Source organism: Pristiophorus japonicus, chromosome 17 (assembly GCF_044704955.1).
Source record: "Pristiophorus japonicus isolate sPriJap1 chromosome 17, sPriJap1.hap1, whole genome shotgun sequence".
Classification (NCBI taxonomy): domain Eukaryota; kingdom Metazoa; phylum Chordata; class Chondrichthyes; family Pristiophoridae; genus Pristiophorus; species Pristiophorus japonicus.
Window position 1 is genome coordinate 15,169,459 of NC_091993.1, and position 12,311 is coordinate 15,181,769.

General features: G+C 50.8%; 1 protein-coding gene across 2 annotated transcripts in view; it reads left to right on the forward strand.

Annotated features, from left to right (window-relative positions):
• LOC139227565 (guanine nucleotide-binding protein subunit beta-5) overlaps nucleotides 1-12,311 on the forward strand; it is a 106,474-nt gene that overhangs the window by 61,390 nt on the left and 32,773 nt on the right. For both annotated transcript variants that reach the window (XM_070858415.1, XM_070858414.1), the window contains exon 9: nucleotides 1,001-1,097. In XM_070858415.1, coding sequence (XP_070714516.1) covers nucleotides 1,001-1,097 — 97 coding nt within the window. The remainder of the gene's footprint in view (nucleotides 1-1,000; nucleotides 1,098-12,311) is intronic.

Below are 12,311 nucleotides of genomic sequence, written 5' to 3' on the forward strand. Positions count from 1 at the left end.
AAATTATGAGGGGGCCTAAATAGAGTGGATAGGAAGGACCTATTTGCCTTAGCAGAGGGGTCAATAACCAGGGGCCATAGATTGCAAGTAGTTGGTAGAAGGATTAAAGGGAAGATGAGGAAAAAAAAATTCGCCCAGAGGGTGGTGGGGGTCTGGAACTCACTGCCTGAAAAGGTGGTAGAGGCAGAAACCCTCATCACATTTAAAAAGCACTTGGATGTGCACTTAAAGAGCTGTGACCTACAGGGCTACGGGCCCAGTGCTGGAACGTGGGATTAGGCTGGGTAGCTCTTTTTTGACTGGCCACCGACACAGTGGGCCAAATAGCCGCCTCCTGTGTTGTAATTTTTCTATCATCAAAGTTAGGATGTCGCGTAGGAATTTGCAGGTGGGGACGAGATTTTAAAATTCACTGCATTGCAGCTAGAATGGGACCGATACTCGGCTGCAGCCGAGAAGAAAGACTTGCATTTATATAGAGCCTTTTATGACCATCGGATGTCCCAGAGTGGTCTACAGCCAATGAAGTACTTCTTTTTTTGAGTGAAGTCACTGTTGTCGGAAACGCAGCAGCCAATTTGTGCACAGCAAGCTCCCACAAACAACAATGTGATAATGGCCAGATAATCTGTTTTAGTGATCTTGGTTGAGGGATAAATACTGGCTCGGGCACCAGCGATAACTCCCCTGCTTTTCTTCGAAATGGTGCCATGGGATCTTTTACACCCACCTGAGAGAGCAGACGGAGCCTCGGTTTAACATCATATCTGAAAGACAGCACCTTCGACAGTGTAGCACTCCCTCACTTGGAGTGGGACTTGAACCTACAACCTTCTGACACAGAGGCGAGGGTGCTACCCACTGAGCGACAGCTGACATTTTAAAGTAACCCTTTGTGCCTTGACCAATTTGAAACTGTGTCAGAATTCCTATAGTTCTCAAACGTATACCTGAAATTCTAATCATTTGAGGTTTAATTGAGACATTTTCCTTTTTTCAGTGTCGTCTGTATGATCTCCGTGCAGACAGAGAGGTAGCTATTTATTCGAAGGACAGTATCATCTTTGGAGCCTCCAGTGTGGACTTCTCCCTCAGTGGTGAGTCTGTCACAACAACTGCTTACCCTGCAAATTCTCGGGAATCGGAATTACATTCTGTATACTGAAAAGAGGATGACATGAATCTAAACTCCTTGTATTCCAATCCTTTTTTGCTGAACAAACACTATTTATCTAGTTGAATATCAGAAATGGCAATGATTTGTACTTCCAGTGCCATTTGGCAGTAGAAACTCAGTCAGCAAATGGTTTCAAGTTGCTCTTAGATACCTGACCTGTGAGTCTAGTACCAGTACAGTGCAGAGTCAATAATATAATACATAATGAGTGATTGGCAGGAATGCGAAGAAATCATGTAAATAAAATTCCAAGCTATTGGTGCCAGACATTCTGTACATCGTTTCCAAGGTTTTTGAAGAATGAGTTAGTACTGTTAGTCATTACTTGCTGAGGGAATTTAGCAAGGCAGCCTTTTAAAGTTAACAGCTTGTTTAGAATTGTTTCCTATCTAAGATGGTTATATTGGGCCCAAGTTTCCGGGCCGCGCCTAGAACGGCGCAGCCCCGACCTGGACGCCCGTTTTTCGCGCCAGAAAGTGCGCCTAAAAAAAACGTACCTATTCTCCGGCTCCCTGCAGGCCCTCTGGCCCTCGGCGCGGCGCAGCACGAGCTGTAGGGGGCGGAGCCAGGTCCCTGCGCTGAAAACAGTGTGGGAGGGGCCCGAAGCACGCAGCCCCTAGCCCTGGCCGAATGGCCTCACTGGGGCTGCGTGGATAAGGCTCCTCCCACCCGACCGGACCCCCCGCTTCCCCCCCCACACCGGACCTCCGCAGCTCGACCTCTGCATCCCCCTGCCCCCGGCGACCCGACCTCCGCTCCCCCCCCGGACCTCCGCGACTCTTTCCCCCCCCCCCCCCCCCCGGACCTCCGCGACCCCCCCCCCCCCACCCCGAGACCCGACACCACCTACCTGTAAATCCAGCCCGAAGTTTTGGGCCCGGCTGTTCAGCCTCCTTCTCTCCCTTTTTCCCCCCCCCCCCTCTCTCCTTCCCTCCCTCCTCTCTTCTCTCCTTCCCTCCCTCCCTCCTCTCTCCTTCCCTCCCTCCCTCCTCTCTCCTTCCCTCCCTCCCTCCTCTCCTCTCTCCTTCCCTCCCTCCCTCCTCTCTCCTTCCCTCCCTCCCTCCTCTCTCCTTCCCTCCCTCCCTCCTCTCTCCTTCCCTCCCTCCCTCCTCTCTCCTTCCCTACCTTCCTCCTCTCTCCTTCCCTCCCTCCTCTCTCCTTCCCTCCCTCCATCCTCTCTCCCTTCTCCCCCTCTCCCCCTCTCCTCCCCCTCCTCCTCCCCCCCCCACCTCCTCCCCCCTACCCCCCTCTCCCTCTCCCCCTCCCCCTCCCACCCCCCTTCTCTCCCTCCCCTCGCTGTCAGAAACACAGACACTGACAGACAGAGAGTGAGAGACACACAGACAGACAGACAGAGAGATAGAGACACTGACAGAGACACACTGGGGGGGCCGTCCCAGCACGCTGTTGGAGGACTCCCGGTGCTGCAGTCGGTAAATAGAAAATGTTTTATTTATTGATTTTTTAAAAAATTATTTTTTATTAATTTATTTTGATTGATTTATTGATATATTTATCATTTATTATTGATGATGGCTCTTTATTTGTAAAACTGAAGTGTTTAATGTTTGTAAACTTCCCTTTAAACCCCTCCCCCCCCATTCCCTACGCCTGATTTGTAACCTACGCCTGATTTTCAAATGTGTAGACAAGGTTTTTTCGAACGTACAAAAATCTTCACTTGCTCCATTCTAAGTTAGTTTGGAGTAAGTTTTCACTGCCTAAACTTTGAAAACAGGTGTAAGTGGCCAGAAATTCTGTTCCAAAGTGAAACTGTTCTAACTGACTAGAACTGGAGCAAACTAAATGCCGAGAATTCAAATTTCTAAGATACTCCTTTCTAAACCAGTTGCTCCAAAAAAACAGGAGCAACTCAGGCCGAAACTTGGCCCCATTAAGACTAAATTCTAAGTGTTTACCTGCAAACGTTTGGGAGCAGATGTTCCTCTTTAGTTTTTGGGCGTATGGTTGGAGCAGATGGGGAAAAAAATAGGACTTTCATCCATTCAGGAAGGACATGGTAGAGGAGAAGTCCCTGGCTCTAGTGGATCCAGAGCTACATGGAGCAGGCTATCAGGGTGACATGCACTGAGAGGACAGGTCATCCCAAAAATCTTCTCGCTCTAACTTGTCCTCCCTTTGACACCACAGCCTGACCTCTTCTCCACAGGCAAATAAAGCAACATTCCTTAATCCACTACTCATCCCATAACATAATACTTCAGCCCTCTTTGCCCTGACATGACTGTGCCAATAGTCATCGGAGTAAATCAGTCAGCAGAAATGACTGCACCCTTTGCTAGAGGCCTATAACCTCCACAAATACCAAAGCAATGTGTCAGTGCACAATCTCTTCTCGCACAATAATTGCAATCTGCAAGCAGTCGCCCTACTCGTTCCTAACACTTTCCTCTTGGTGCTGACATATGCCATTCTGTCACCGATTCTAGTGTTACTTGGAAGTGGCAGCCAAAGGCCTGGATCGCAAGAGGGGGTTGGACTTCTCGGGCTGTACAGAAGGGTGACAGGACTGTTGTGGTCCTCACCTCAAGGCAGCTGGTACCTGCCATGGAGCTGCCTGCTGGAGGGTGCTGCTGGGCAGCCTGGTCTAGGCTCCCACATTCCCGTGGTGCGGTGGCCTGATCGAGAAGGCTGGAGGCCTGGTGTGTGTTGCTGTCTCAAGTGATGTCAGTAGTGTTGTGTATCTGTAAAGCATGCACTCCCATGTTCCGCCACCAGGGGGCGCATCCCCTGAAGTCCCAAGGGATCCCAGCATCCCTTGAGAGCACTGCATATCAGCCGGCCCCTGTGACCTGTTCCTCACTCTGGAGTGTCTTAATAAAGACTAAGGTCACTTGTTACTTTAACCTCCCTGTATGCAGCCTCATCTGTGTTAGGAACACAATAACTGGCGCCGAGAATACGAATCCAATGCAAAGATGCAGCAAACTGTGGGCATCCTGGAGAAGTTCTCGGAGGGTGAGGACTGGGAAGCCTATGTCGCACGGCTAGACCAGTACTTTGTAGCCAACGAGCTGGAAGGAGAAGGAAGCGCTGCAAACAGGAGAACGGTCCTCCTCACGGTCTGCAGGGCACCGACCTACAGCCTCATGAAGTCTTCTGGCTCCGGTGAAACTCACAGATAAGTTCTATGAGGAGCTGTGTACACTGGTTCGGGAGCATCTTAACCGAGGGAGAGCGTGCTGATGGCGAGGTATCAGTTCTACACGTGCCAGCGATCTGAAGGTCAGGAAGTGGTGAGCTACGTCGCCGAGCTAAGGCGACTTGCAGGACAATGTGAGTTTGATGGCTACCTGGAGCAGATGCTCAGAGACTTTTTTGTACTGGGCATTGGCCACGAGACCATCCTACGAAAACTTTTGACTGTAGAGACACCGACCCTCAGTAAGGCCATTGCGATAGCACAGGCGTTTATGTCCAACAGTGATAACACCAAACAAATCTCTCAGCACACAAGTGCTAGCAATGTTCATAAATTAACTGGAACTGTGTTTGCGAGCACAAATGTACAGGGCAGAAACCTCGAGTCTGCAACTGCCAGCAGGCCACAGGTGACCCAGATGACTCAGAGTCCGCAACAAAGGATGAATGCAAGGCAATTCACACCTTGTTGGCGTTGTGGAGGCGTCCATTCAGCCTATTCATGCCACTTCAAAGGGTATGTTTACAAGAGCTGTGGAACAATGGGGCACCTCCAACCAGCTTGCAGACAAGCTGCAAGCTCTGCAAAACCTGCTAACCACCACGTGGCAGAGCAAGATCGGTCCATGGTGGATCAAAGCAATTTCGAGCCTCAGAGAGAGGAGGCAGATGCTGAAGTACACTGGGTGCACACATTTTCGACGAAATGTCCACCTATAATGCTAAACGTAAAATTGAATGGCTTACCTGTAGCCATGGAACTGGACACTGGCGCTAGCCAATTCATCATGAGTAAAAAAAATGTTTGAGAGACTGTGGTGCAACAAGACATTCAGACCAGCCCTGAGCCCCGTCCACACGAAACTGAGAACGTACACCAAGGAGCTCATCACTGTCCTGGGCAACGCCATGGTCAAAGTCACCTACGAGGGCACGGTGAACGAACTGCCACTCTGGATTGTCCCGGGCGATGGCCCCACACTGCTTGGAAGGAGCTGGCTGGGTAAAATCCGCTGGAACTGGGATGACATCCGAGCGCTATCACATGTCGATGAGGCCTCATGTACCCAGGTTTTGAACAAATTTCCTTTCTTTTTGAGCCAGGCATTGGAAATTTTTCCGGGACGAAGGTGCGGGTCCACTTGGTCCCAGAGGCATGACCCATTCACCACAAGGCGCGAGCGCTACCTCATATGATGAGGGAGAGAGTGGAAATCGAGCTGGACAGGCTGCAACGCGAGGGCATCATCTCCCCAGTGGAATTCAGCGAGTGGGCCAGCCCGATTGTTCCAGTACTCAAGTGATGGCACGGTCAGGATTTGAAGCGATTTATAAAGTAACTATTAATCATTTCTCGCTACAGGACCAATACCTGCTACCTAAGGCAGACGACCTATTTGCGACGCTGGCAGGAGGCAAGACATTCACCAAGCTCGACTTGACTTCGGCCTACATGACGCAGGAGCTGGAAGAGTCTTCGAAGGGCCTCACCTGCATCAACATGCACAAGGGACTGTTCATCGACAACAGATGCCTGTTTGGAATTCGGTCGGCTGCAGCGATCTTCCAGAGAAACATGGAGAGCCTACTCAAGTCGGTATCACGCACTGTGGATTTTCAGGATGACATATTGGTCACGGGTCGGGACACCGTCGAGCACCTACAAAACCTGGAGGAGGTCCTCCAGTGACTGGATCACGTAGGACTGCGGCTGAAGAGGTCGAAATGCGTCTTCATGGCAACAGAAGTGGAGTTTTTGGGGAGAAAGATCGCGGCCGATGGCATTCGACCCACAGACGCCAAAACAGAGGCTATCAGGAACGTGCCCAGGCCACAGAATGTTACAGAGTTGCGGTCGTTCCTGGGACGACTCCAACTATTTTGGTAACTTCCTACCGTGGTTAAGCACCCTCTTAGAGCCCCTACATGTGTTATTGCGTAAAGATGAGAACTGGGTATGGGGAAAAAAAACAAGAAATTGCTTTTGAGAAAGCCAGAAACATTTTATACTCCAACAAGCTGCTTGTATTGTATAACCCGTGTAAAAGACTTGTGCTAACATGTGATGCGTCGTCGTACGGAGTCAGGTGTGTATTACAACAAACTAACGTTGCGGGGAAGTTGCAACCTGTCGCCTATGGCTCCAGGAGCTTGTCTAAGGCCAAGAGGGCCTACAGTATGATTGAGAAAGAGGCATTAGTGTTTGTGTTCGGGGTAAAGAAAATGCATAAGTACCTGTTTGGCCTCAAATTTGAGCTGGAAATCGATCACAAGCCCCTCATATCGCTGTTCGTTGAAAACAAGGGGATAAATATTAATGCCTCAGCCCGCATACAAAGGTGGGCACTCGCGCTATCAGTGTATAACTATACCATCCGCCACAGGCCAGGCACCGAGAACTGTGCAGATGCTGTCAGTCGGCTACCATTGCCCACCACGGGGGTGGAAATGGCACAGCCTGCAAACTTGTTGATGGTGGCGCAGCCCGCAGACTTGTTGATGGTCATGGAAGCGTTTGAAAATGATAAATCACCTGTCACGGCCCGCCAGATTAGGACTTGGACCAGCCAAGATCCTCTGCTGTCCCTAGTAAAAAAACTGTGTACTGCATGGGAGCTGGGCCAGCATCCCCGTTGAAATGCAAGAGCTAATCAAGCTGTTCCAGCGGCGAAAGGACGAGCTGTCCATTCAGGCAGACTGCCTGTTGTGGGGTAACCGCGTAGTGCTACCCAAAAAGGGCAGGGAGACGTGCATCTCGGATCTCCACAGCACACACCCGGGTATCATAATGATGAAAGCGATAGCCAGATCCTACGTGTGGTGGCCCGGTATCGACTCTGACTTAGAGTCCTGTGTACGGCAATGCAGCGTATATGCTCAATTGAGCAATGCACCCAGAGAGCCAGCAGTAAGTTTGTGGTCCTGGCCCTCCAGACCATGGTTGAGGATCCATGTTGACTATGCGGGCCCGTTTCTCGGTAAAGTATTCCTGGTGATGGTGGATGCTTTTTCAAAATGGATTGAATGTGAAATAATGTTGGGAAGCACCGCCACCACCACCACCACCATTGAAAGCCTGAGGGACATGTTTGCCACCCACGGCCTGCCTGACATACTGGTCAGTGACAACGGGCCATGTTTCACCAGTGCCGAATTTAAAGAATTCATGACCCGCAATGGGATCAAACATGTCACCTCGGCCCTATTTAAGCCAGCCTCCAATGGGCAGGCAGAGTGGGCAGTACAAACAATCAAACATAGCCTTAAGCGAGTCACAGAAGGCTCACTCCAAACCCGCCTGTCCCGAGTACTGCTCAGCTACCGCACGAGACCCCACTCGCTCACAGGGGTGCCCCCGGCTGAGCTACTCATGAAAAGGACACTTAAAACCAGACTCTCGCTGGTTCACCCCAACCTGCATGATCAGGTAGAGAGCAGGCGGCAGCAACAAAATGTAAACGATGGTCGCGCCACTGTGTCACGAGAAATTGGTCTGAATGACCCTGTGTATGCGCTAAAGTGTGGACATGGTCCCAAGTGGATCGCGGGCATGGTGATAGCTAAAGAAGGGAGTAGGGTGTTTGTAGTCAAACTAGACAATGGACAGATTTGCAGAAAGCACCTGGACCAAACGAGGCTGCGGTTCACAGACTGCCCTGAACAACCCACAGCAGACACCAATTTTTTCGAGCCCACAACACACACCCAAAGGTTCAACGACATCATCCCGGACCAGGAAATCGAACCCATCACGCCCAACAACCCAGCAAGGCCAGGCAATCCTAGCAGCCCTGCAGGGCCAACAACACACCAGCCCAGCGAGGACACAGCCAACACACCAGAACAGACATTTGTACCGAGGCGGTCCACCAGGGAAAGAAAGGCTCTCGACCGCCTCACCTTGTAAATAGTTTTCACTTTTGTAATGTCCTTACACACTACTATAAATTCACACGAGGCACATTCTGCAGACAAGGTCGCTCTGTGACCTGAACCTTTATTCACAGGACCAAGAAGTGATGACCCTGCGTGGGACCTCCCTTTATATACCTGGATGACCAGGTGAGGAGTATCTCCCACAAGTTCACCCCCTGTTGTCAAGGTGTGCATTTCTTAGGTGTATACAGTATGCAGTGTTGTTATGAAGGTTACAGTCATGTGAAGGTTACATACATGACATCACCTCCCCCACCCCCCCCCCCCCCCCAACATCTTATGGGGTCAAAGATTAAGTCTTTCAGGCCGACGCTCTCTCGTGGAGTGCCGCAGTTGGGGCTCTGGTTGTTGAGCCTTGGCATGCGTTTCTGTCACCTGTGGTGACTCCGGCCTGTCCGGGCTGGCCGCAGGGACTGTGCATGCTGCTGAAAGTTCTTGTTGCTCGTTCACTGGCGGTGGTGTGGGCAACATCTCATGATCTTCCTCAGGTTCCTCAGTGTCAATGCTGAACCTTTTTTTTTACTTGGTCCAGATGCTTGCGGCATATCTGTCCACTGTTAAGTCTGACCACTATGACCCTATTCCCCTCTATGCCAATTACAGTTCCCTCAAGCCACTTGGGCCCCAAAGCGTGATTAAGAACAAATACAGGGTCATCGATTTCTATACATCTCCCCTTTGAGTTACAATCATGGCATTCATTTTGGGACTGGCGCTTGCCCTCAACAATGTCTGACAGGACAGAATGAATGAGGGACAGCTGAGTTTTCAGTGTATGTTTCATGAGTAGTTGATTCCCGTGAGCGAATGCGGTCGGGACCTATCGGCCAGCAGGAGGTGCGATATGCGGCATTGAAGGGAGGGTCCTTGAAGGGAGCATGCCCTGTTTTATGATTTGGACTGCACGTTCCGCCTGGCCATTGGAAGCGGGCTTGAACTGTGCCGTCCAGACATGTTTGATGCCATTACCCGTCATGAACTCCCGGAATTTATAGCTAGTGAAACACGGGCCCTTGTCGCTAACCAGGATGTCCGGCAAGCCGAGGGTTGCAAAAACCACACGCTGACTCTCCACAGTGGTGGATGTCGTGCACGAATTCATTATGATGCACTCGATCCATTTCGAGTGCGCATCAACAAAAATAAGCAACATTTTTCTCATCAACGGGCCCGCGTAGTCTACGTGAATACGTGACCATGGCAGAAAGTTCCCGAAATAGTTCAAGAGTCCCAGAAATGAATGCAACTCCGATGTGTTGCCGGGCCTGGGCGCACGATGAATCGCCTCCGTTTTGGATTCGGTAGGCCGGATCCCATCTGCGACAACCCTCCTGCCCAAAAACTCGACCTCTGGGGCCAAAAACACACACTTGAACTTTTTTAGTCGCAGGCCTACACGGTCCAGTCGGCGTAGTACCTCCTCCAGGTTGTGGAGGTGTTCCTCGGTGCCTCGACCCGTGATAAGGATGTTGTCTTGAAATACGATTGTTCCAGGGATGGATTCCTTTGAAAGAAAGCGGCCGCTGATCGAATGCCAAACGGACACCTGTTGTAGACAAACAGCCCCTTGTGCGTGGTGATGGCGGTCAGTAGCTTGGATTCTTCGGCCAGTTCCTGGGTCATGTAGACCAAAGTGAGGTCCAACTTGGCCAACTGCTTGCCGCCTGCCAGCGTGGCAAAAAGATCCTCCGCTCTTGGAAGCGGGTGTTGGCCTTGTAGTGACACTCGGTTGATAGTGGCCTTGTAGTCACCACAGATCCTGACCGAGCCATCCGTTTTGTCCGGGACGATGGGGCTTGCCCAGTCGCTGGATTCAACGGGCGAAATTATGCCCTCTCTTAGAAACCTGTCCAACTCACTCTCCAATTTTCTCCCGCATCACATATGGCACAGCTCTGGCTTTGTGGTTCACTGGTCTGGCGTCTGGGGTGATGCATATCACTACTTTGGTACCTTTGAAAGTCCCGACACCAGGTTGAAATAGTGACTCAAATTTCTGTAGGACCTGTGAGCATGAACTTCGCTCCACAGATGAAATGGCGTGCACATCCCCCACTTCCAGTTCATCTCGGCTAGCCAGCTCCTCCCCAAAAGCGCGGGACTATTTCCCGGGACAATCCAGAGTGGCAGCCGGTTCTCTGATCCATTATGTGTGACCACCAACATTGCACTGCCTAGCACTGGGATGATCTCTTTGGTGTACATCCATAATTGTGTATCAATGCATTCTAGTTTGGGTCTGCTAGTTCTGAGTGGCCATAGTTTCTCGAATTGTTGGACACTCGTTAGTGACTGGCTGGCTCCTGTGTCCGGCTCCTGTGTCCAGCTCCATGCGTACCGGGATGCCGTTTAATAGGACTTTCATCATCATAGGTGGTGTTTTGGTTATGAGCTGTAGATGTTTGCCACATGAACCCACTGAACTTCAGCGTCCAGTGCCTTGTCCCAAGCATCAACCTGCCTTGCAGACCCCTCTTCTGGTTTATCTGCCTCGTAAATTAGCCTTGCTGTGAGCTTCCTGCACATTCTGGCTAATTGTCCACTGAAGTTACAATTTCTACAGATAAATTGTTGAAACCAACAGGTTTTTGCAGCATGTCTGCCCCCGCACCTCCAGCATGAGCTGAGATTGTTATAAACAAAAGGGCTGTTACCAGGCATTCCTCTCTGATTGTCTCTTTGATTACTCTTGAGCACTCTGTTAATGGGTGTCAATGGCCCCATCCCGGGACGCATTGTCCACCGTGATGGCGTAAATGTCCGTTTAATCTGCTATTATCTCTGTTGAGGACCCACTCTAGAGTCTGTTGCTGCCTGGGTGGTGTCGAATTGCCCTTGCCTGACTGCAGGGTTCTGAGTCGCGTTTACAATGTTAACTCACTGATCCATCGCCATGTTGGAAGCAGAGTTGCGCACGTATATTATCTTGGTTTCCTCCTCCCCCGCTATGAAGGTCTGAGCCATCAACGCCGCCGCTTCCAAGGTCAAGTCCTTGGTCTCAATTAGCTTTCTGAAAATCCTGGCATGACCAATAAAGAAATCCCTTAACATCTCCCCCCTGCAGGCGTCTGTGAACTTACAGAGGCTGGCCAAGCGCCGAAGGTCTGCAACGAAGTCTGGTATGATCTGTCCTTCCCGACGTCGGTGTGTATAGAATCGGTGTTGGGCCATGTGTATACTGCTCGCCGGTTTGAGGTGCTCACCGATCAGTTTGCTGAGCTCCTCAAAGGTTTTGTCCGCCGGCTTCTCGGGTGCGAGCAGGTCTTTCATCAGCGCGTACGTCTTAGGTCCACAGCTGGTGCGCCCTTCGCTTGTCAGCCGCTGCATCTCCCAGCCAGTCCTTTGTGACAAAGCTCTGCTGGAGCCTCTCAATGAAATCGTCCCAGTCCTCACCAACACACTACCGTTCCTCTGTGCTACCGGTGGCCATTCTCGTGAGTCGTTGATTCCCGTTTCTCGTCGCCAAATGTAATGTCCTTACACACTACTATAAATTCACATGAGGCACATTCTGCAGACAAGGTCACTCTGTGACCTGAACCTTTATTCACAGGACCAAGAAGTGATGACCCTGCCTGGGACCTCCCTTTTATATACCTGGATGAGCAGGCGAGGAGTGTCTCCCACAAGTTCACCCCCTGTGGTCAAGGTGTGCATTTCTTAGGTGTATACAGTATGCAGTGTTGTTATGAAGGTAACAGTTACATGAAGGTTACATACATGACAGCTTTGACTTTGCGGGGGAGTGATGTTGTGTATCTGTAAAGCATGCACTCCCATGTTCTGCCACCAGGGAGCGTTCCCCTGAAGTCCCTTGGGAGCACTGTATATAAGCCGGCCCCTAAGGCATGTTCCTCATTCTGGAGTGTCTTATTAAAGGCTGAGGTCACTGTTACTTTAACCTCCCTGTGTGCAGTCTCATCTGTGTTAGGAACACAATAAGTAGGTGGGCTCCAGTGGTTCCCACTTTACTGGCCCCTAGGCCTGTGGCCCCAATGCTCCGGCATGACCAGTCTAGTGACAGCTATAAGATCCT